Genomic DNA, 24,816 nt, shown 5'->3' on the forward strand with positions numbered 1-24,816 from the left:
GCTTGAAAATAGTGGGGATAGATTTAAGGAGAGAGAGAAAAGATTTAAAAGAGATATGCTTTTCAGACATGGTAGGAATGAGGAACAATCTACCAATGGAAGAAGTAGAGGCAATCTACAACTGCAATGTTTCAGTATCAGTTTTAATATCACCGGCATATGTTGTGAAATGAGTCGTCTTTGCAGCAACAGTACAATATATAATAGAAAAAATATGAATTACAGTAAGTATATATATATATGTAAAATAGTTAAATACGTGGTGCAAAAATAAAAATTAAAAAATGCAGTGAGATAGTGCTCATGGGTTCGATGCCCATTCAATGTTTAGAAGATATTTGGTCGGATGGATAGCAAAGGTTCAGAGGGATATGGAACAAAATGCAGGCAAATAGGACTGGCATGAGTATGTACGCTGACCATTATGGATGTGATGGGCTGAAGGGCTGATTTCTGTGCTTAGTGCACCTGAAATGAAAAACATCTGTTTTAGAAGTTGGAAGAAATAGATTCTGAGCATGAATTAACTTAAAGGCAGCTGTATAACGAAGTATGCAAACATGTCAAAAAAATGCCTATGTCAGTTCTGGCATTAATGGCTGTAAAGTTTGTATTGTTTGTTGTTATGTATGTAGAATTCTGACAAGTTAGATTGCAATTTGTGGATAACTTAACACTTTGAAGTATCTGTAATAAAATCTGGCATTTAATTTAGCTCAAATCGAAAGCTAGAATGCAGCCCTGATCTTGAAACTTCCAACATGTCTTGGTGTAGACCATGCACTTGGAATATTATTAGGCCTATACTTGAATACTGTTCATTAAAGCCACCTAAATCCTCCCCACTTTTACTAGTTTAATTAGCCTCTGACTCCCAGAAAGTTAAAATACCCACTTTAACTCCTGATACCCAAAGATCTCCTGAGCCCATTGTCAAAGTAACATCTGAATCCCCAAACTGAAAAGACTACATCAGATTCCAGGGGTGGAAAAGTAGTTTTATTTGAACAAAAAGATTCAACGCCCCTGAGGCAAACAGCTGAACCTTCCTGGTCCCTTTGAATAACTCCCAATCAACATGAAGAAAACCATAGTCTCCAGCCCCTGAGGCTAACAGCTGAACTTTTCCATCCCTTTTGAATAAATCCCAATCAACATGAAGAAAACCATAGTTAAAATGTCTATCCATTTATTTATAACACCACTGTCCAATTACAAAAAAGCACCATAATACAGCATTCAATAAATAGGGCTAGTAACAGAAATTAAAGTTTCTTCATTACACTTGGTAATAATATCAAATACTTCACAATGTAAAAGACCAGCAAAAATGATGCATTAATCACACAAGAGAAAGGCTACAATACACAACAAACAGACCAAAAATAAGGAATATAATAAATAGCCTGGGTTGAACTAAGGTCAAAACAAAATGGGACAAACAAAGGAAAAGCATCAAATGTCATTATAATAAATATTTAATCTACACTATTTATATTTCTGATTTGTATCTCTGTTTATAGCTTATTATGAGAGGAAATGGGTGCATATAAATAAAAGCCAGTTATGCTCTGTGGTGGTGAGTAGGAGGGGATAGTGGCTGTGGATATGTTAGGGAATTTATGATCTAGCAGAGGGGGGTTGGATGTATTTAAGATCAAGGCTCCAAACCAAAGAGGGCATTCTGTCCCCAACTGAAGCTGACAGGTCACTCAAAGCATCTCCATCGTGGAAAAGACTCTAGTTGCCTGGTGTGACTGATAGCCCTATTCATGGGCAAGGACAAGCAGGGTATGGAGAACAAGAAATCCCACAGGGTATCTACCCTCAGGTGGCTTTCCAACTGGACCTGACGTTTCACTCACGACACTGACTAAATGGCAGGCTTGACTTTGAAAACAGAGATGCCATAGAAGAGAGAGGATAAAGAAATACATTCCAAATGGAGAGATATAATCAGGATTATTTAGAAGAGTACAGCACATTTCCTGGATTGGCAACAAAGCTACACATTCTCAAGTGTTAAAGGACTAACATCCCAATTAAGGTAAAAGTTTCCCTTTGCACTGTACTTCCAATAATGTACACAGAAGATACATGGTGGACCTTCAAATGAAAATCCTCTTTCAAACCTTTCGTATATATTTTTTACTAATCTTAAACAATGGCCACAAGTAAGCTTTCCAAACAGGGATCATTTTGAGGTTTCTCAAATTATGTTTTCAGGAGAAAGGCCCTTGTAATAATGCTCAATCTGCAGGTTAAATAGTTAGTACTTAAGGAAAACAGAGACACTGCTATGATTGGATCAGAGAGTTCAGTTCCCAGGTCCAAATTAAAAGGACCATAATCGGTGGCACTTTCCACCCCATTCTCCTGCCCCAAAGCTGGCCTGTGTCTCTCAGATTATGGGTGATCAAGGGCCATTTCCCACCACTGTAGATTCACCGAGGGTGGGTGCTAGGAGGATAACAGATTAAGTTATAGTTTTCCTGTTGTATCTAGTCAGGACTTTTGAGGTGCTGTAAATCCCTAATAGTTTTTGATGGCCGTCAGAAGACTTCAAACGCGCCACTACTTGTACGTCAGCACTTACTGGCTTTCCACTCTGACCCCAGGTCTGGAATCCTGGTGCAAGTGCAGGTTAGCACTGAGCAGGTCTTCCACACAGTGAGACAAGCTGATCCAAGAGTCACTGGTGGTTCACTCAGAATGCATGTTGTCCCCTTAATGCACAAGAAATGCCATGAAAACTTAACAATATAAAACTGTTTTGTAGTAATGAACAACATTTACTTCTGAGTAGTAACCTTGACGGAGCAGTAGCTTTAGTTATGGTAGTGCTGGGAGACCTGAGCTTCCACAATAGATCAGGCAGGAACACTAAAAGGTGCACCGGTATAATGATTCTTTGAACACCTATCATGACCTACTTCCAACAAGATGTAGAGAGGACATCTTTGTAACGTCCAAACTATAGGTGGACAGAACTATAGGTGTTGCTATTCACTGACAGGACTCATAACCACAACTCTGCTTAACAGGTCATTGATAAGAGTCACACAGCACAGAGCCAAGACCATCGATGGCCGTTGACCATTGAACACCTGTTCCAATCAACCCCATTTTATCTGTCCCACATTATCATCCACCTCTTATAGATTTTGCACTAGGGGCAACTAACCAACCAAACTGCATGTTTTTGGGACGGGGGAAGGAAAAGGAGCACAGAGAGGAAGCCCCTGTGGTCTTGGGCAGAACATAGAAATTTCACACAAGCAGCACGGAAGCTGGGTCAATGGAGCCTTGAGGCAGTATCTCTACTGTGGCTTGTGTGGTGACGTCTAACAGCATTAAAAAGCGGAGCTGAGAAATGGTCTTCAACCACATATCTGTTTTCCAAGCCTAAGCAGTAGGTCTGTTGTTGGGACATTGTTTAACCATGGTAACGTGTCCTCATTAGCATCAGCCTAAATTGTAGATATGCTGGGAAAAGTGGGTGACATCAGATGCTATTTTCTTCATCCATTTGATTGTGAACTTCTCCTCCTCCTCCTGAACCTGACATCTAGAAATTTCAGCTCCTAGAGTTCCATCAGCTTGTCGGTGGAAAATACCCTGGGGACGGCCTCAGATTGCCTCTCAACCCCTCCACCCTTTGACCTGGTTCTGGCGCAGATCAAGCGAATGTGGTCCCGATTAGTCTGCTCTGTGAGGTATTATCGCAGTGTCCCCTTGATGTGAAGCATCTAGGTAAATTTTACAAACTTTGCATCAGGCAGATTATAACTTATTGCATTAGAATCCATCTGATTCCATTGTAACCAAAAAGCAAAAACCTGCCAATGCTGGAAGTTTGAGGCAAACAAATACTTAGCCAGTCAGAATAGCTGTCAAGACAGAAGTAGAGTTTCTGACTTAGGTTGATTGCATTCAACTGGAATGGTTCTAATGAAAAATCACCCACCCGTATCACGAACCCTTTTCCTTTCTCCACACACACGCTACCTGACCTGCTAAGCATTTCCAACATAATCTGAGTTTATTGGAATCTCCTGCTGAATCAGAACAGCATTCCCTGACTGACTGCTGGGTCCGAGGAAATGCAGCTTAGCAAAGGCGGCGATCAGATCTCTGTTACGTGGATTCCCACGTGGGGGAGTTGTGAAACATTTGTCAAATCTGACCAGAAATGCTCAGTGGGACGACAGGGTAAGCAACATCAGTAACAGCTGTGGGAAGGTCCTCCCTCAGAGTGTGGTGACCAAAGACCATGGGGGAAGGGGGGGGGGTACAATTCATCCCAATCCAAACATGTTTCCTAACATTTAGAGAATCAACAAATCCATGGAATGAGATGTGGACATGAAAGAGTTTTACAGAGCAATGGGCTGTAGGGTGCAATGCAGAAAGGACAGACACAAAGGCAGTGTTGGAGAGAGCGGTCGTTGATTTGCTTTGAAGACAAGAAATGGTGCAGAAATCTTGAGGGGAAACATAAAGAGAATAAAGGATCAAACATCTCTCTGTTCAGTTTTTTTTAAATTCTGTAAATAGTAAGCACAGTGAATGCGAAGCTTTTACAAACTGAACTCATTGGTTAATGTTCTTCCTTGTCCTATCTGTCTAGCCCTTGCATCCTCCAGTCCCATACTGATGGGATTGACTTAAATGCCCTCTGGGAAAGTGTTCATTTGTGTCAAAACAGCCATCCTGTGGCAATTCAGAAAGAAAAGTCCTACCCACACCTCAGGGATGAACTAGTTCTGCTGGCTACACTGGTCACACCCTCACCTACAGAACAAATCGAAACCAAGAGAAAGCCAATTGATTTTCCAACTCAACAAAATCAATGATATAAATAACTATGATGCTTTTTTCTACACAGTGGGACAGATAGCTATCTCATCAATGTTTATTGCTTGGGCCTCGAGCAAACAGTCACCAAGCATCTGATCAACATTGCTCAGTCAGGAGCAAGTTAAATGGACACAACCGGATTCTCCCGCTGGCAGCCTAGGCCAGAGGGGGATCAGTTTCTTTGCCCGTTTAGTGTAAGCTTTCCCTGCCCAGGAGCCAGAGGTGGTGGGAAGCAGGCGAGCACCCAACAGATTTAACATGCGGCTTCTGAAAGAGCACTGTTGCTGTCGGGGAGCTCCTCATCTTGGCCTTCCAACATGTGATTGGTGTGTGATGCAATGAGCTCTCTACACGTTTGTCCCGAATGCAATGGGCATGTGCAACTAGCGCTCGGCCTGCAGGTTGCCAGGATGTCCAGTGATCATGAGCACTTGACTGCCCCCTTCATGGATATCACCGGAATCTGCCTCGGTTAATCAGTTTAAAAAACCTGAGATGATTTTTTTTCCCTCTGTATCGTGATTGAAGCTTGTGTACATTTCACAAACAAGATGGGGAGGGTAGTAAAAGAAAAAGCCTTTTTAATTTTTCTGTTTATTCAAACCTGAGGTATTTGCATCAAGCAGCCAGGATATCTTTAAACTATTTAAAAACATTTAAATCAGCCATAATAATAGATACACCACTATTTACATTATATTAATGTCTGCATCCATTTGCAATTGGTTCATACAGATTATCTCATAGAAGGTACTCTTCCAGCCTCAGTGCTGCAGTCTGCATTTTAACGGGCTCAGTCACACACAAGGAAGGACAAAGTGCAATAAATGACCTTCTCAGGTAGCAGTCCTGCGCAGACCAAGGTACGATGTGGAAACATCAACACAAAATATATAATTAATAAGATAAAAACAGACTTTCTTTCTTGAGTATTGCTTGAAGTACTTAAATACCGCACTGTACAATGTTAAACTGGGGTGGCCAGTTCCCGCATTTTCTTTTTCACCATTGCCAGAATGTGTTTGGAGAAATAAATTAACTTTTCTAAAAATGTTCAAGACAAGTTTCAAGTGATGCGTTAACCCACTCTCATCATCATCGGAGACAATAGTTGCCGCACTTCCTCCTGCTTTCATTAAAAACAGAGTCTGCGGCTTTGAACAGTGCCCGACTTCAGGTGACAAATAACCACAGATGCTCCCCTTTCACTCGGTTAAAAGCAGCCATTTCCCGTACCATCACGACACCTCGATGATCTCCATACTCCCGGAGAAGCTGGACTGCTTGCCAATCTTCCCCAGGTCTTCCCTCGACCTGCTCTCCGACATGCCATCCTCGAACTCCATCTGACAGCTCCTCCTCTTGAACTGCTTCTCGATGGTGCCTTCCTCGTGCCAGCTCCGCCGGGCGTCCCGCTGTTCGGCTGCCTTCTCCCGCAGCCGCACCGGCCCGTACGGCTCACAGCCGCCGGGGGTGGAGCCACAGCCGAAGGGCGGGTACGCGGGGGCGGAGCCTCCGAAGAGCCCGGCCGCACCCGCCCCTTTGCTTGCGGGCTGCTGGTCTGCGCCGAAGTACCACGAGCCGCCGCCGCTGGCGGAGGGGTTTGCCGCGGCAGGGGGCTGCCCCAGTTCCGTGTGCTTCCCCCACCGGTTCACCCCATTGCTCCCCAGGGGAAGCGGCTGGGCACTGGGGATGCTCAGCAACAGCGCCTGCTTCAGGTTGCCTTCTGCGCCACCGCCCTTGTGAACCGCGCATGGGACGAGGGTCCTGGTTAAGTTCAAGCTCAGGGAGTGCACCGGTGAACTGGACGGGTTTGCGAGGCTTCCGTTGTGCTTTGGTCTGCGCCTCTGCCGGGCTTTCGACTCGCTGCCGGCATCGGCTCCTGGGCTCTCCAGGGTTGGGCTGCATATCTCCTGGCCAGGGCTCCCCGCCCTGACCTCCAGCTTGCAGAGCTTGGGGATGCCGTCGGAACCCTGAGGCGCGGCCGCCCCGCAGCCACCAGGGGCAGGGTTTGGCAAGTAGGAGGACTTGATGTCCAGTGAGAAGGAGCGCTTGAGTCGGTTGGTGTCCTGGAGGCGCTCCATGGAGAGGTGCAGGCCATTGAGGCTCTGCTGCAGGGCGACATGCGAGGCATTCTTGCAGTCTCCCCTGCCGCTCTCGGCATTGCCACTGCACTGCTGACTTGCGTCCTTGGGAGCGCCTGGGCCCGCCTGCTCGGAGGCGGAGGATTTGGGACATGTCCTGTCCCAGCTGCCTCTGCAGCCGTCGGCCGCCTCCTTGTCAACCTCCTCCTCCTGCCGGTCTGCCAGCGGCTTCAGGGGAGCCAGGGAGCGGACCTTCAGAAGCCTCAAGTTCTTCTCGTACTCCAACAGCTGCCCCATGAAGTTGAAGTTGGGAGATATGGATGGTCTCCGGTCCTTGATAAACCTGCAATAGGAACACAAAGATTTTAAGATCTTTGAAACATCGAGTCTGCTCTGCCAATCCATCATGGCTGATTTATTATCCCACTCACCACCATTCTCCTGCCTTCTCCCTGTAACCTGCCCCATCATTGACATGATCCATGCTGACCTCAACTCCTCTTCTGTGCCGCTTCCCCAGTTCCTTGATGTTTCAAATATTTATCTTCATCTGGCCTCAACTCCATTTGGGGTTAGAGCAATGCAGAGATTCACTTCCCTCTGAGAGCAGAGATCTCCGTTTTGAATGACTGGCCCTTTACTTTGTAACCATGTTTCCTTGCATTGCGGCTCTTCCACCAGTGAAAACATCTCAATGTTGCCCTCACAATCTTACACATTTGATTAAGAAACTTTAGAAGGAACTTTTCTTCTAAACCCCAAGGAATACAGACCCAAACTGTCTAGCCTCGAGAACATCTTGAAAAATCAGAAAACGTATCTGATAAACTCCATCTAATATACACGTAGATATACACACCCACATGCACACTGACCCCACCCCTCCAATAGGTCACATTGTCTGTTCCATTGTTTCATGAGACACACTTACAATTACGGTTCATCATTAACCAAATCGGCGCACCTCCAAATTAAGTGATGACAATGACAAGACTCTCCTGTGATCACAATGAAAGGCTTGTAGCTGACCAGCAGTGTGGACAGCACCTGGGGGTGGTTGGAAGAGAGTGAAGTGTTCCTTCCTAATGCCCATCATGGCATTGGGAGGTAGGAAATGAAGCAGTAAGTATTCAGTGTAGTAGCGATGTACGTTTTCAGAGCCTACTGCAGCTTGCGACGATAGTTTTGAATCATTTACCTGTAAGCATCGTCTGAGGACAGCCCCATGCTCTTCATGATGTAGGCAATGGCAACGGTAGCCGATCGCGAAATCCCAGCCAAGCAGTGAACAAGCACTCGGCAGTTGGAGACCTTTGCTTTGTCTAGACAGGAGAAAGAATAGCTTGAAATGAATGTGTGTCTTTTGTACAATTCCACCCCACATCACACGTGATCAGGAAGACTTAATAACGTGCTGAGCTCTAAAGCCTCTCATCAGAGTCCGAGCCAAGCCAAAGGACACTGTGGCCACAAGTCACTGTGCCACCGACTCGCTGGTCATAGGTCAGATAGAAAGGGCAACTGGGTCACTGAATGACCCACTCTTACTTGGAGGAGCAACCAGGCGGGAAGTACCCATTCAGTTCATGCTCTCTTCTCACTGCTGCCATCAGGATGATGGTATAGGAACCTCGGGACCTGCACCACCAGGTTCAGGAACAGTTATTGTCCTTCAACCATCACACTCTTGAACCAGAGGGCATAATTTCACTCTACTTCACTCACCTATCACTCAACTGTTCCCATTCAACTGGACTCACTTTCAAGGACTTACCTAATCTTCTCAATATTAATTGTTTATTTATTTATTAATTATTATTATTTCTTTTCTTCCTCTCTTTTTGTATTTGCAGTTTCCTGTCTTTTTTTCTGCACATTGGTGTTGTCTGCCCTGTCGGGCGGGGTATTTCATCGACTCTGTTGCTCTTCCATATTTACTGTAACTGCCTGCAAGGCTAGGAACCTCAGGGTTGTGCATGGTGGCATATATGTACTTCGATAATAAATTTACTTTGAATACCCTCCCATCATTCCTTCAATGACACACTTCAGCACCGTGTCAGTTCTGTTACCATGTGCATTGCACCATTTCAAAAAGGGATTTCTCCAACACCCTCTCAGGAACAACTGTGTTAGCATTCCCCACATCCCAGTTCTCAGAAAAAACAAGATAATGTCCTATAAAATGTGTGGCGGAAATGAAGTCTTCGCCTTACCACACCTAGCAACCGTCTGTGAGATACTGAGATCAGACACCTACCTATAAAGTCGACAGACTCATCCAACCAGGGCAGAAGCTTCTCACAGTAGTTGTCATTGACTGGAATGCGCATGAAGTGACTCTCTGAGATGAAGTCAGGCTTTGGACAAGAGTTGCTGGCGTTGAGAACATATGTGATTCCATTCTGCACCATGAGGTCCTACGACGAGGACAGAAATGCAGGTCAACTTACATGCGTTAAAACAAATCTTTCAAAACTGCCGCTGGAACTGTTGTGATGACACTAACAGTCGCTTGAATGTCATTTACCACATCACCACTTCTGTACGAGGAGATACCCCCTGCAATTCGGTCAGCTGTGGGCTTTGGAGATGTTCTGCTGTAATGCAGAATGTACGTACAAGTGTGAATGTGTACGACACACACAAGTCTAGGGTTCTATTACCGTGAACAGATTACATTCAGAATTTAGCAGGAATTTCAGAGAGGGAGCTGAGCATGTCGCTTGCTGAAACAGATGAGTAGATTATGGGTAGTGACTGTTTAAGTACAGGCCAGTATTTAAAGTCCATCACTAGATGCAGGTGAACTGTGCCATGGCACCTCCCTCTGACTGCACTCCCTTTGTGTTGCAGGATTTTGGACATCGTAGAGTGAAACTTGAAGATGGAGGCCCGTGTCTACAATCAAGAACCTGTAAAAGATGCCACCTAAAAAAGTGTCACTATCATTAAGGGCCCACGCTATCCAGGGCATGCTCTCTTCTCGTTACTATCATCAGGGAGGAGGTCCAGGAGCCTGAAAACACACACTCTATGTTTTTGGAACATCATCTTCCTCTCCACCATTAGATTTCTAAACAGCCAATGAACACTACCTCACTATTACTGTTTTGCCCTATTTATTGTAACTTATAGTAATTTTTGATGTCTTTCATTGTACTGCTGTCACAAAACAACAGATTTCATGACATGTCAGTGATAATAAGCCTAATTTTGATTCTGATTACTCCTTAGTTGGAGGGGGAGTGGCTTTGCTGTCAAGTAAGCTTTGGCTAATTGCTTCATCTTGCAGATGGCACAGAAGGGGAGAGTGAATACTTGAGCAGCCTGCCAATCAAGTGGCAAGTTCCAAGGGTGCGGGCAGGGAAGGATGGCCGGCAAAAGAGTGGAGGCTGATGTTTGACGGCTACAATTACTGGTTTGGACCATTGGGGTCTGAAGGCCCGTTTTAAGGTCTAGATTTTAAACAAGCAATGATGGCAGCACAGTGGAAGCAACTCAAGCAAATCCCCGATTACAATTCTCTAAACATTACAACTAAGAACAAGATCACAGTGAATATACTTTGATGGTGAAAATTACTAGGATGCCAACAGTGAAATCAGCTGTCAGTTCAAAAGCTGGGTCATTTACCCCACACTAGAGTAACCACTGACAGTCAATTTGTTTGCTCACAGAATGACTGGGTTCAAGCAGTTTCCCTTGTTAGAATTTTATAGCACACACCCAGGCTCCTTGCTGGCTGTGTTAATAAAAGCCCTCCACCCAAAATGCCTCCTTCCCTTTTCAGATGCTGACTGGCTTGCTGCCTGTGTCAACATTTCCCATTTTTACCACAGATTTCTTAAAGATAAATACTGCCTCGGGTTTTGTAACACCCTCGTCTGTGCAAGGAGGAGTGTTGAAATTGGGACAGCAGGTGAGGAAGCCATTTTCTCAGGAAAAGAGTGGTGGAGATTTGGAACTTGCTCCTTGAAACTTGCCCCACTCGGAGAGAGAGCAAGCCATGTCACAGGTAAACATTTGGGGGCAAACGTGAAGGGCTGTGGAAGATTCAACCAATGCAGAAATTTAGGCTGACTATTAATTTTTTATGTTGTCAGGATCACTAATGTAGGGGTGTCGACAAAAATCGACATGAGTGTAATTACTTCTAACGTACACTTTATTCCAACAGCACACAAATGGAAATGCCATGTGTATATATATCTACATATAAATAAGAAAAAACCTGCCTCCAAAACGTAATAACGTACAACATAACACGTGACATACAGGGCGAATTTAACCCTTAACAGTCTGGGCGAGTTCTGCCCAATGAAATTAAGGAGTTGTGCACATTATGAAGCTTACATGAAGGAATTATTACTTCGATGGCGCGCTCTGCTTCTGCAAGATCACTGCTGCATCCAGCTCAGGAGCAGTAGCACAGAACCACTGTGCATCGATAGCATTTTCATTATCTGTTACAGTTTTGGAGGAGGATTAAAATAGATGCTGTGTGTTTTAACTGGTGGTCTGGGGTGGGAGATCATGTAATCAGAGCTCCAGGAATTCGGAGTGGCATAGTTGCCATCCTACACCCTGTTAGTGTGGGTGAAGCTTTTTTTTTCAAATTTCAAAAATAAACTTCATTCATAAAACTCTACACAAGAAATGCCAAAAGCCCTGCATGACTCCCTTTACATTCATAATGTTTTTAGCACTATGTAAAGAGAGCCAATAGAATTTTGCACTTCAGTCAATAATATATTCATAGTGTCACTGCCTCATTGGCATCCATTTATCCTAAGCACCCTGCTACCCATGTGGCTTCCTAGCCTGATACAATTGTCGAGTGTTTGAGCAGCCTAGCCCCTCTACGTCCAGTGGCAGAAGGACCCCAGATTGTGGGCCTTGTCTGCAAGGCCTTCATGCTGGCTTCACCAAGCTTCAGTGCATCTCCCCCTCAGCACACATTCCTACGACCTGGAAAGTGCCAGTCGGCAGCACTCTCTTATGGAGATCTCGCTGTACTCGAAGATCAAAGGTTTCTGAATCAGAATCGGAATTATTATCACTGACTTATAGGATATAAAATTCAGGTAGAACAAAGTGCATCTTTCACTGAGTTAATGATTTCCCAACTTGATTTACAAACTTGATGTTTGTACTAGTGTGCACTCCTGGGAACAGCCTGCAGATCACTGTTACAAGCTTCTCCAGAAAAACCTTGGCAAGGACTCTCTGTGACACAAGGGAGGCCACAGATGCTGAAAATCTGGATCAACACACATCAGTTACTGGAGGACTTAGCAGTCTGGGAAATTATCAGGACTGATGAAGGGTCTCGGGCCAAGAAGCCAACTGTCCAACTCCCAGCAGAATTGCTGAAGGACCCTTGCATCCTTTTCCACATGCACTACCCACGAAGAGGTCTTGCCCTCACTGCAGTCATCTCAAGGGCAGCGTGAGACGGGAGTGAGACTGCTGTGCAGAAGGATCTAAAAGAAAGGGCCCTCTCACAACCAGTCAAGCAAGGGTTTGGTGCTTGTAGATCAATTCTGGCATTGAGGCATTTTTCTAAACAGCTTGATAGTCTGAAGAGTGCTTGGTCTTCAGTATCAATATAGCTTTGGTGAAACTGAAATCGTATCCTGCTCTAACCACTGACCATGACGTTTAAGACTAATTTATCTATTATAGCCTCTGCAAATGACGCTGCCTCCTACAATGAGGTGTGGGGCCATAATGGCTATTTGAGTCTCACATTGTGCAGGAAGAAACAAATGCCATATATGGTTTCTTATTCCATGCAACCTTGTAAAGGGATGGTTGTATTGAGCCATTTGTAAGTAGGCAGAAGGAAGTAAATAATTCGGTGATGCATTAAAATAAGAACAGGCGAAATAATTGACACCCTACTTGAACAGAAAGACAAAGCCTGAAGCTGGGGAGATTGGACAGAAGTTTATAAGACTATGAGAGGCACAGACAGACACTTGATACCTTTTCCCCAGGGTTGAAATGTCTAATACCAGAGGGTGCGCACTTAAGGTGAAAGTTAAAAGGAGATGTGCAGAACACATTTTTCCGCATGCAGAGTGGTGAGTGCAGAGACTGTGCTGCCAGGGCCAGTGATGGACGCAAGCACAATGGACGTGTGCAAGACGCTCCAATGAAAGTGCAATGAATGAACGGATATCGACATTGTGTAGGCAGAAGGGATTAGTTTAGTTGGGTGCTTAATTACATTTAATTAGTTCAGTTCCACAATGTAGACCAAAGCTGTATTCCTGCACTTTACTGTTCAATGCTCTGTATTTAATGCAACGGGATTAGTGTAGGATCTGTGTCAATAGGTGATTGATGGTCAACATCTACCTGATGGACAGAAAGGTCTGTTTCCATGCTCTACCTCTTTAAGAAAAAGAACATTTGCTGAAGTGGGAGCTACTGTGGATAAAACCCGATTTCTGCCATGAAGCATGTTGTAATATTAAACAGCCAGGTCAGAGTACAGAACTGAGCCAGCTTATATAGGCAGTAGTGAACAGAAGCGTAATTGGATTCTGACCCGATTTCCAACAACTGAACGGCAGCAATAAGGTGGGGGGGGGAACAGACACCGAGGCCGGTCAGAAAGGGACAGCAGAATGTCAATGGGCCGAATGGATTCACTTTGTTCAACGAACAACAACCTGTTGTTGCACCCTCTGTAAAATCTCTCAAAGCATATTGAAAAAACATTAGTGTAAAGTTGAAGAAAGAGTACATTGAGATAATAGATCAGATTTACAGCAGGGTTTCAGCCCTAAACATTGACAATTTCTTTCCTCCCACTGATGCTACTTGACCTGCTGAGTTCCTCTAACAAACAGCCTCTTGTACCTCTTTCAGATCTCCTCAGTGTCTTATTAGGAGAAAGGCGTATCAGTTTAGGGAAGTTATGCTAGAGTTCTTCCCTTCCTTCTCAGTCCCGAAGAAGTGTCTGAGCCCAAAATGTTGAATGTTTATTCATTTCCATAGATGCTGCCTGGCCTGCTGTGTTCCTCCAGCACTCTGTGTGGATCGCTCTGAATTTCCAGCATCTGCAGACTTTCTGGTGTTTATTATGCTAGAATTTACAGCTCACCTGCCCAGGAGTCCCATTCATTCCCTCAACATACCTTATTCAGCACATCTTTCTGTGAGCCCAGGTACAAATGAGGAAGGATTCGTGTGGGGCCAATGTTGGCGACTGGTAGGCACGGCTGAGAGATGCTCACTGGCAGGAGAGTGGTGGGCTTCCCCTCGCACAGGCCTGGGAAATAGGATGAAAATGCGGAAAATCCCCCTGGAAGAAATAAAGGTAAAAGACCATTGATATCTCAATCCACCTTACATTTGTCTGCCACTGAAACCGTGCAACAGGCACGCCCAAGGCCTGTTCGTTTCAGCTCATGGCATGAAAGAGAAAATGGCTTTCCTCTAATTTGGACCCCTCTGTGATGGAGATTCTGAGCTGCCTGTCATCACCAGGCCTGATTTACTTCAGGCAGGGATTGAAAGGCTCAGGGTGAGCCATACTGGAAATTCGCAGCAGTTCAGGAATCAGCTGGGGAAGGTGAAGCAGAGTCAACGTTTCAAATCAAGGACTCTTGTTGGACAAGCTGCACTGGGAGGGCCCACAAAAGGTTATTCGAACTGAGCACTACCACTCCTGTCCTGCTGAATGTTTCACAGCACTTCCTGATCTCAGCGTAAGTTTCCAGTACCTGAGGTTCTTCTTGTTAATTCTCAATTACCAGAAAGGAAGATGCTGAGAAACCTTGCTTCAATCACACGGGAAGATTGTGGCAGGCAAACAAGGATGTGGGTTTGGTCTTGTGTTTCAATCCAGGCAATGCGTGCCCAACCACATGCCTCCTCGGAAGACTGGCATGCACTTCAACCTGACTCACACAAACTACTATTTCCATGGGGAGGGGCTGCTGCCTTATTAATTGGGTGGGTAGAACATCTTGCTTGTCTGCAGGAAGGCAAGACAACATCCCAACATTGAGCTTAATCTCCTAAAACGTCCAACAACATCCCAGCCCTGGTCATACCCTCACAACTATCAGTAGACAGAGCATTGACCCCAGTCTCTCCTTCCCCCACTTTTCTGGAGCAACAGTGCCAGCCTGTTGCAAGATGAGCTAAAAATCACAGGGATCAAACTGCCGTGAAGATATTCTGGCTCTGTTATGATCTTGCTAGTTAAAGAAAACAATGCTGGTGAAAAACTTTATTAAAGATTATGATCACCCACTTCCTGTTGTTTGGGCCAGAAGCATTGAAAAAAAAGTGTAGTACAGTAGATTCCGGTTAAATGGAACACATTGAGACGGATACAGTTTGGCCCAATTAAGCAGCTGTCCCAATTAGCCGAAATTTCATGGAAATAGTTAAAAAGGTGTAAAGACCAACTACCATTCAACTCAGTGACAAATTATGTATTTAAATGAAATACAGAACAAATTAGAACACTATCAATACTACTAAAGCACTAAAAAATTGTGTATTAATTCCCAACAGAATGCCAGCACGTTCTTTTGATTGACTGTAAATGAACAAAATCAGCGCAGACACCTACTGCAGATAACGGATCACCTTCATACAATGCTTTCAACGATTACATCCCGCAAATCTTTTATTTTCATTGAAACATTCACTGTCAATACCTTCAAATTCTTTGCAGTGCCTAATTTGTAGAAGTAGCAAAATAATTTTATTTTCACTCCCACACAAAATGCTGGTGGAACACAGCCGGCCAGGCAGCATCTATAAGGAGAAGCACTGTCGACGTTTTGGGCCGATACCCTTCATCGACAGTGCTTCTCCTTATAGATGCTGCCTGGCCTGCTGTGTTCCACCAGCATCTTGTGTGTGTTGTCTGAATTTCCAGCATCTGCAGATTCCCTCGTCTTTGTTATTTTCACTCCCGTTTGTTTCTGGCATCTCCAAGCCTGGATGCTTGAAATTGCAGTGAGCGAAACAGTTCTCAATCATCTTAATGCTTATTTCTCACCAACCATCAGTGACAAAAATCACTGCTTTTTGAACACAATCACATGCAAGTGATGCTATTTAAAAACTTCTAAACACTGCGTGATGTCTAATGACCACAGACGTGCATGTGTCTGATGCCAGCTAGAAACTGTTCGGCAAGTCTCCTGTCCCAATTAAGCGGCACAGTGTCCCAAATAAGCAAAGGGAATCCCAGCTATTTTCTCCATTAGTTTTAAGCGTTGTCCCAAAGAAGCAGCTGCCCCGTGGCCCAATTAACTGTAATCCACTGCATCTGAAAACTGCACTGGTTGCTGGCTGGACCCCTGCAGTACATCATAAGAGGAAACAGTGCATGGTGAGGAAAACACTGGGTGAAGCCGCAGGTGCCTGCTGTGTCTGCACATGCATGTGTGTCTTGTGTTTATGGATATGTGCGCATGATTCTGTGTGTATGTGTATACGCACAGGTTCATGTCTGTGTGTGTGTGTGCAGGTTGATGAGGTTATATAAAACGGGTGGCTGAGCCTATACGAAGACAGCAGAGTAATTCAGTCTTTCCTGCTGCACTCAGTACATTTACACAACCCTAATGAGTCATGAGAAGTGCTCAGTATAGACCACAGAACCCAACCCTACCCTCTTGCTTTGACAGAACTCTTTTATTTTGTTCGGAATTGGCACTCGGAAGCTGCTTATGTAGTCAAATAAGCTGGTGAAACGAAACAGGCAAATGCAGATGCCTGTACAGTGTACCGACAAACTTTGGTGTTGCTCATTTCCAAAATCAGGAAGTTGCTGAAACATTACAGCAACTACATTTGAGGATGAAATACTTGCGAAGGCACGTTAGGAAAAGCTTTCTTTATATCTCTAAATCACCACTGAACATCTGAAAAGCAAATCCTTTCTTTCCTATATTTAGGAGTGTGGAGTTTATTTAAAAATCAGTCAGCTGTCAGCTGGACCTGCCCCATGGCCTAATGGAAATGTTGAGCTGATTTTATATTACAACACAAAGCAGAAAAAAATTATCAGTGCTGGAAGCATGACTGTAACAAGTGCAATAAACAAACTTGCTTCCTCTCAGAGTTTAAAGATTAAGTTGTATCTCAGTGTGACTTCTATCACAGACCATGAGTTGGACCGACATAATCCATTACATTTAACTTTTATCTACTGATCGCTTATGAACGAAGTGTTCCACTTGCCAGTAAAGGGATGGAGAAATGGACCGCAACCCCAGGCTCAGTCAAGCACTCTGAGAGCTGGAAAAGTGATTTCAAGTTCACCCACTTAAATCTTGAATTTTTTTCACTTTTCTCCATGTCATCTTGCTAGTAAGTTAAGGTCTACACTAAAGCACTTGTGCACACCTGCAGGGGTACTTGCCAAGGGGGCTGCTGCACTCTGAGGTAGGTTCTGCAAGCACTGTGTTAAAATATGGAACCAGGTCGGCACAGGGCTGGGCGTGAAAAATCCCATGAGTCCTAAGATGATGTCAAAAGTGTTACTTTCAAGCAATGTCACAGAGGCAGACAGTCTGACAGTTACCCCCCTGCAGCATCTTCCTGTCTGTAAATCAGGCCCCTCGCCTCCTCTTTCGTAGCTCACAGCCCTGATGAGTTGTGAGTTTCAAAAGGCACAAGGGCAAAGGGGGATCCCTGTCCAGAGTCATGGTACCAAGTTAAGGTGGAAAGGTGTCAATCTATAAACAGGATGTCTGGAGCACATGTGTAAGCAGTTTGGGGCAGGGGAATTTCTGGCAGGAACCAGTGCTGACATAGAAGCAGAAAAAGACCATTCAGCCCCTCTAGTCTGTTGTCATTCGATCACAGCTGATTTAATCTCACTCTCAACTGCATTCCTCAGCCTTCTCCCCATAACCTTTGATGTCCTTACAAATCCAGAACCTATCAATCTCTGCTTTAAATATACCCAATGACTCGGCCTCCACAACCGTGGGACGGAATGAATTCCACAGGTTCATCACCCGTTGTCTAAAGAAATTCCTCGTCGCTGTTGTCAGCAAAAACTTTGACAAGCTTCTATAGATGCACAGAGTAGTGTACCCTGACAGGTTGCTTTGCAGCTCGGTATGGAAATGCCAGTGTCCAGTAACGGAAAACTCCTAGAGAGTAGTGGATGCAGCAAGTTCATCACGGGCAAAGTCCTTCCTGCCACTGAGCACATTTACACAGAGCAATGCCACAGAAGAGGATGCCATCAATACTGTACACGCTTCTTTCTCTACTTCCATCAGACCCCACACCACCACGTTCAGGAACAGTTATTACCCTGAATCCATCAGGCTCCTGATAACTACAGCCAACACAACTCTAAACTGATTCTACAACTTTCGAGGAGTCTTCACAACTCATGTTCTCAGTATTATTCTTTTTATTTATCTGTACAATTGGTTGTCAAAGTTCAAAAAGTTCACAGTAACTGTTCATTATCAAAGTACATATATGTGGCCATATACAACACCGAGATTCATTTCTCTGCAGACGTATTCAACGAATCTATAGAACAGTAACAAAACCAGGATCAATGAAAGATCAATCAGAGTACAGAAAACAAACTGAGCAAATGCAAATATAAATATTTGCACATTGGTTATTTGACAGTGTTTATGTATAGTTTGTCATAATTTATATAATACTTCATTATTTTCCTGTAAATGTCTGCAAGAAAATGAATTTTTAGATAGTATATGGTGACATATACATACTTTGATAATAAACTTTACTTTGACTTTTGACTTTGACTTCCTTTCTATTCTGAGGCTGTGCCCTCTGGTTAGACTCTCCCACTATTGGAAACATCCAATCTATCTCGGCCTTTCAACCCTCAGAAGAGAAAACGCTGAACAAGTGAATTCACTTTGCATCACCTCTTGCAATAAATCACAAGGCAGCAATGATATGAGAGTACTGGCTAGAGGCTGAAGCTGTTGGTTAACAGACACCGTGCCTCCAAAATGGGTGTGCAGCATAGTTTTGGAGGCCTTGGTTTGGTCATAAGCTCCACTTAAATCAAAGTGGGGCAGTTTTCCCAGGCCCTAGTAGGCTCTTCAATGTTGCACTGACACACAGCAGGGAAATTAGCTCTTTCCACCCAGTAGTGAGTGAGGTCTCCAGAGGGAGTCTCTTTATTTGGACGTCCTACCTTTTACATAGTGAATCTGGGGATCTGGGGGGGGGGGGGGAGGGGAGGAGAGAGAATGATGCACCGAGCAGATATTTAGGTCACTTTATGCATGCTTCCAGCCACCTGCTGTTTCTGCAGCCAGGGAGAGGAGGTGCGTCCTGTGCGTAGGGAGCATGAGAGGTTGTGGCCTCTGTCTCAGTATCTGAGTGGACTGCTCCTCAAGTTACAGCTGCACTTCTGCGCCATACTCCAGATTTTCTGGTGCCGGAGGTGATGGAAACACCTGGTTGGTTTGTTCCTGAGCCTGGCCAAGGTGGCTATTCTCAGGCCCAGGAAGCGAGCAGTTGAGGATTCAGCTCAAGCTAAATGCCCGCCCCGCTTCTGGGGTTACATCCATTTGCACGTGCCCCTGCAGAAGGAGTATAGGGACGACTCTGCTGTAATTTGAAGCTAATGACTATAAATATTGTGAATAATGGAATATTGTAGTACTGTAACAAAATGATGGTGTAGTCATTGAAAAAGGGTGGGCCAAAGGGCTTATAGTTTTGAATAAGGGTAAAACTATAAGCCCTTTGACACACACTGTCTGAACTAACCATCAAATATATTATAAGACATCTATTCTACTCCTGAGTGATATGGCAGAGCAGGCATTAAATAGATGGCAAATGAACAGATAGGAAATGTCACGGTCCATCTCAGAGCTTGGCAAAGCCTGGATCTTGTCGGGAATCTGCTTTGGGAATCCCAGTGCTTTTGTTCCTATTATCTTTTCAGCTGACAACAGTAACATCTAAGTATTTTTAAGAGGCACATCTAAACATCTAAGAGGCACATGAAAAATGGACAGTTATGGGCTGTGTAGCAGGGAAGGGTTATATTGACCACGGAGAAGGTTTATACAGACTAGTACAGCAGTGCGAGCTTAAGGACCAACTATGTTCTGTGCATTCTGTATTTTCATATACTGTATGTTCTATATTCAGTACTGTCTTATGCTTTTTGGGTACCTGGAACCAACTGGGAAATGAAGGCGCTGCAGAACAGTCTCCTTCACCTCCACGGTGTGTCAAAGTGCATTACAAGCTGCAATAACCTTTAGCCAGTCTAAAGGTTCTTCTTATGAAGCAGGTTCGTGGGACTGAAGATCAATTGCTTCAGCTTTGGTTCTGTGGGTTTGGTGACACTGACGGGGACCGCCAGCAAGTAACTCACAGGGTGGGCAGATGAGTAGTTTGGAAGGTAAAGCGTTCCTTATATGGAAAACTTAATGGCGAATTCTGTCACCAACATCCGCTTCCCTGGAGAACTGGCTCTGCAGCTTCGCGAGGTGGGCCACCTTTAGCAGGGTCTCATCGCGGACTTTTATTGCAGGACGTTGGAGAGGCAGGTTGGGAGGGGATCATTGTTTCGGAAATGTTAAGCGTACAGTTCATCCCCTTGGATGTATCAATCATCAGGTCAGTGGTCACTCGGAGCTCAGCCTCCAAACCGGCATATTCAGACATCTGTTAGTGACAGAGAATGGAATAACCCAGACATTGGAGGGTAGATAATGTTATTTGTAGGGAGTCCCATTTATCCTGTGGATCAGATCCAACCCCTTGAAACTGGAGTGAGCTGTGGCATGGTGGCAAGAAGGATTGAGAAGTGTTGAGGCAACAATGTGGTTTGCTAGTAAGATAAAATGGCTCCTGACCTCACAACTACCTCGTTATTGACTTTGCACCTTTTTGTCCCCATAGCTGCTACACTTTATTCTGCATTCTGCTATTATTTTACTTTGCGCCCTGCAGTGATTTCATCAGAATGGATAGTATGAAAGACAAGCTCGTCATTGTACCTCGGTACACGTGACAATAATGAACCAATTCCAACAGTTTGCACTCACGACTTGTTCTGCTGCAGACCCACTGGTTCAGAAACAGTCTGTAACCAGAGCCGCAGAGTGCCACAACAAACCTGGAAGGTCCATCATTAGTGAAGACTCTTGGCTTCTCTGCTGGAAAGAACAGCAGTGGTTGGATGAGAATGATCAAATATTCCAGTAGCTAATTAACCACAAACACAAGGTATCCCCGGATTGGAAACTATGCTACGCCTCAGGGGAAAAATAAACAAAAAGGGAAAAGATATTACAAGGACGAGTTCAGCGTTAAACCGCTGAGCATATGAACAGTGTGCACAGAAAGCATAGGTCTGACATCTCAGTAACAGCCGTGAAATGACACACGCCATCAAGGCCACCCACTGCACACTCTGCCAGGCGCCAAGAACGAGAGCAAGCTCAGCAAAGACGCAAACAGAATCGCTGCTGATGTCCTAAAGCTGGTTGAAGAAACTCCAGCTACAAACTTACAACCTCAGCTCTCACATCTGGGAGGTGGAGGATACACCTGGTGATTTCACAATTGTAATCCTCTTTGGGAGAGGAAGCAGGTCTGAGAGTGCTAACTGCAGGAGGACCTCCCTCCTCTGCTACAGAGAAAGACACCTCCAGTCGCACATCGCTGCGGACAGGAGACCGCTACCCGAATCACAGCCGGCATTCATTCCATCCAGAGATGCAGTGCTCATGGCCCTCATGGTGAACCATGCCAGGAGACTGCAGAGAACACCATGGACCACAAAACCTTTGATTCCTTCATTGCCGAGGGACTGTACTGAACTTCTCAAACTTGGCTGCCTGCAGAAATCTGTCTCCATTTTATGTCTGGTGGTCAGAGACCCCATAAGCAGATCTGTTATCAGGACCACAGAACCTTTTTTTTTGGTAACTGTGATTGAGGAAGGAACTTAAGCCAAAATAAATGGGAACTTTTCTTTGACCACTGAATCAAGCTCCTCTGCATTCACCCAGGCGTTAAATAAAAGACAGGGGGCCTCAAACACCCTTTTGCACTAATCTTGCAATGATCTCATTTTATCTGCACAATTCCCTCAACTCCCCTGTTTGTCTGTGCACTAGGGACATCTGATGCAGGGCTTCAAACCAAAATATCAACAATTCCTCCCCCCCCCCCCCACTCCACAGACGTTGCTTGACCACTGAGCTCCTCCACAGCAGTATTTTTTGCTCAAGCCCTAGAGAACTTAAATTCACCTCCTCTGCGCAAACTTTGGTCACCAATTTATGCAGGAAGCAAAAGGAAGAAACTGACCAGTTTCCTTCCTGAGAGACTAAAATAGACACGGGACAGACCCTTCTGCATCAAGAGGTTTGCCAGACAGTTAGATTTATCCCCTTTAATTTATTGGTCTGCTAATAATTACTGCAGTCGTTGGCACATTGCTCAGGGCTTTAATGTGCCCTCACTGGCCCTTATGGGAGGCGAAGCAGAAAATTGGTCTGATCTTAACAGCTGTCACCTCAGCAGTCTCTCCTCGCTTGCTCGGAGAAAAAGATCTTTTACTTTATGGCAGAGGCTAATTACCAGAGTGCACTGTGGCTGCCTCGCTCTCTGTTAGAAGCCCATTGCCTTGTAGATAAATGAACAACAAAACTTAGCTGTCTTCTCATCTTTCTGACACACTTAATCTCTGGTGAGACTGCAGAGGGCATTCTCTACGTTGAGTGTAGGTTGTCCAAATGAAAAGCAATCTTAATGCTTGCACGTGTAACACAAAACTAGCCAGAGAGCGAGCAAAGCGTATGTTTTATGTACAAATTAAATTCCTTTAAGCCTCTCAAAGTCCAAGCCTACATCCCAGTTGTGAGGGGTGGAAATGGGCAAGGCCAGCCAGCAGGACTCTGGTGAAGCTGTACAGGCCAATCCCCTGTAGACACGTTGACAAACCATCGATCTCAGAGGACAATGGAGATGGCAGGTCATCGATGGGAGGTCATCGATGGCCTATGCTCTTCTAGGAACTAAGGGCCCAAGTAAGTTAAGTAAATTTGTTTAAAAATCACAATACAACAAACAAAGAACAAAGGGGATATAATGGAAGATGATTTCGCCCAGAGGCTGGTTATCATTGGAATCCACTGCCTGGGAAGTACAACAATAAAAGGTATCTTCAATGACCAAAGCATAGAAATGTACAGGCTTAGTGCTGACAAATGGGTTAAATATAGATAGTTAGCATCAATAGGCGTGGGCTGAAGGGCCTGTTTCACTGCTATGTGACTGTAAGAAGGAAAATTGAGGGGAGGCTAAATGGATGGAAAAAATGCAGTGAGAACAGTGGCCGAGGCACCAGAGTGACTGAGGACCCTCTCTCCGATTCAGCCCACTCCAGCTGCTGCCACAGCAGAGTGGTTACATGCAAATACAAGTGGTACTCTGCCCCACTCAGTATAAATACGCCTGGAGTTCTTCTCCGAATCGTCACACATCAGGCCAGCTAGTCAGTGGAGAAAGTGACTGATAACGTTACCATGTAACAACACCTGTGGGTGCAATGAACAGCACATAGAGGACAATAGCCCGATTCCTACTGGCTGAGGGCATGAAACATTTATTGAGCTTGTGTAACTGGTTTGAGAAAGGGGCCCACCAGCACATTCTCATTAAACTTAGCAGTAAGACCCCCAACCCTGAGAATGACCAAGTCTTTCACTCTCCTTAACTTCCACCATACCTAGTGAGTTCAGTGCCATAAAGAGAATTACCATCCTTGAGGTGATATTCAGAAATGAAATCACTTCTCAAGTTCAGGTTCTGCTGCAACTGCTCTTAATTGTTTATGAAGTTAAGTTACAGAGGCTGTCCTTTGAGACTCCATTTCGTTTCAAAATAGGTGGAATTCACAGTCATTCAAAGGGGAAGGCAGCCTTGCGCATGGACACAGAAGCATAACACATTCGAACATATTCTCTGAACAGAAACATTACACATTCGGGATCTACACCCAGGGTAATATTTCAGCTCCATTCCCCTCCTCCTCCTCCACACAGATCCAATCTGCTCTTTTAGCCGCATGACATCACCTGCTTGATTTGACAATTACATCACATCGCCAATGATGCAAAGCACAGGTGCAGGGCAAAGCCCTCGCTCTGAAAGCTTTGCAATAAGTCATCTGTCTGCTTGCTCAGGGTACACTCTGGCCCTGGAAATCAGCTTGACTCCTTAATTGGAAAGCTTCACAAGCTCCCCACATAATACACAGATGGCTAAACCCGTCTGCTGCCTATTAAATAATATCCTGGTGTTTAGCTAACCTGGAGAAGTAATCTGATAGGTCACCATTTACAGGAGCTTAGTGCTTTTAATTTTTGACTGAACATCCACTCTTTTTAGCTGCATCCTTCAGTCGGAGCCTGGTGCTCAGTTTTACATGAATGTAATTATTCAGCAGCAAATTTGAAACATTAAGTATTAACTCACATACACACATTCAGATCACAACAAGACCACAGTTACAGAGCCCATTCAGGGCTCAGAATTCACACCTTATAAAATCAGAGTTCACACAGTTGGTTGCTGTTAATCCAGTATTCAAATAGCAGGTTGATTTCTACACGGCCTAAGTGCACCGGAACTAAAACATGAATACTGAATGCTGTCAGAACTTCTCACAGCGGGGTTAAGGTGGGGAAGATGGGTGCATGTCAACCAGTCCGTGACCATGCTAAATTTGCGGCACTTTTTAAAAAAAATCGGAGCCCATGAAGTGCTTTGGGACATCCAGAAGCTGCAAGAACTTCTGAAGGTGCAAAAGCAGACAGTTAGTAATGTGCCCCGCGCTTACCCCTTC

At 44.7% G+C, this 24,816-nt stretch overlaps 1 protein-coding gene across 4 annotated transcripts in view; it reads right to left on the minus strand.

The window, feature by feature from the left end:
- Positions 1-1,007: 1,007 nt before the first annotated feature.
- LOC132397137 (dual specificity protein phosphatase 8-like) overlaps positions 1,008-24,816 on the minus strand; it is a 260,628-nt gene continuing 236,819 nt past the window's right edge. For 2 of the 4 annotated variants that reach the window (XM_059975492.1, XM_059975493.1), the window contains 4 exons: positions 14,096-14,262; positions 9,205-9,364; positions 8,143-8,266; positions 1,009-7,287 (listed from right to left, as the gene is read on the minus strand). In XM_059975492.1, the coding sequence (XP_059831475.1) occupies positions 6,099-7,287; positions 8,143-8,266; positions 9,205-9,364; positions 14,096-14,262 (1,640 nt within the window). In that variant the 3' untranslated portion in view covers positions 1,009-6,098. Of the gene's footprint in view, positions 7,288-8,142; positions 8,267-9,204; positions 9,365-14,095; positions 14,263-24,816 lie in introns of all 4 variants that reach the window. The other 2 variants (XM_059975494.1, XM_059975495.1) reach the window with 2 other exon arrangements.

Source organism: Hypanus sabinus, chromosome 7 (assembly GCF_030144855.1).
Source record: "Hypanus sabinus isolate sHypSab1 chromosome 7, sHypSab1.hap1, whole genome shotgun sequence".
NCBI lineage: Eukaryota > Metazoa > Chordata > Chondrichthyes > Myliobatiformes > Dasyatidae > Hypanus > Hypanus sabinus.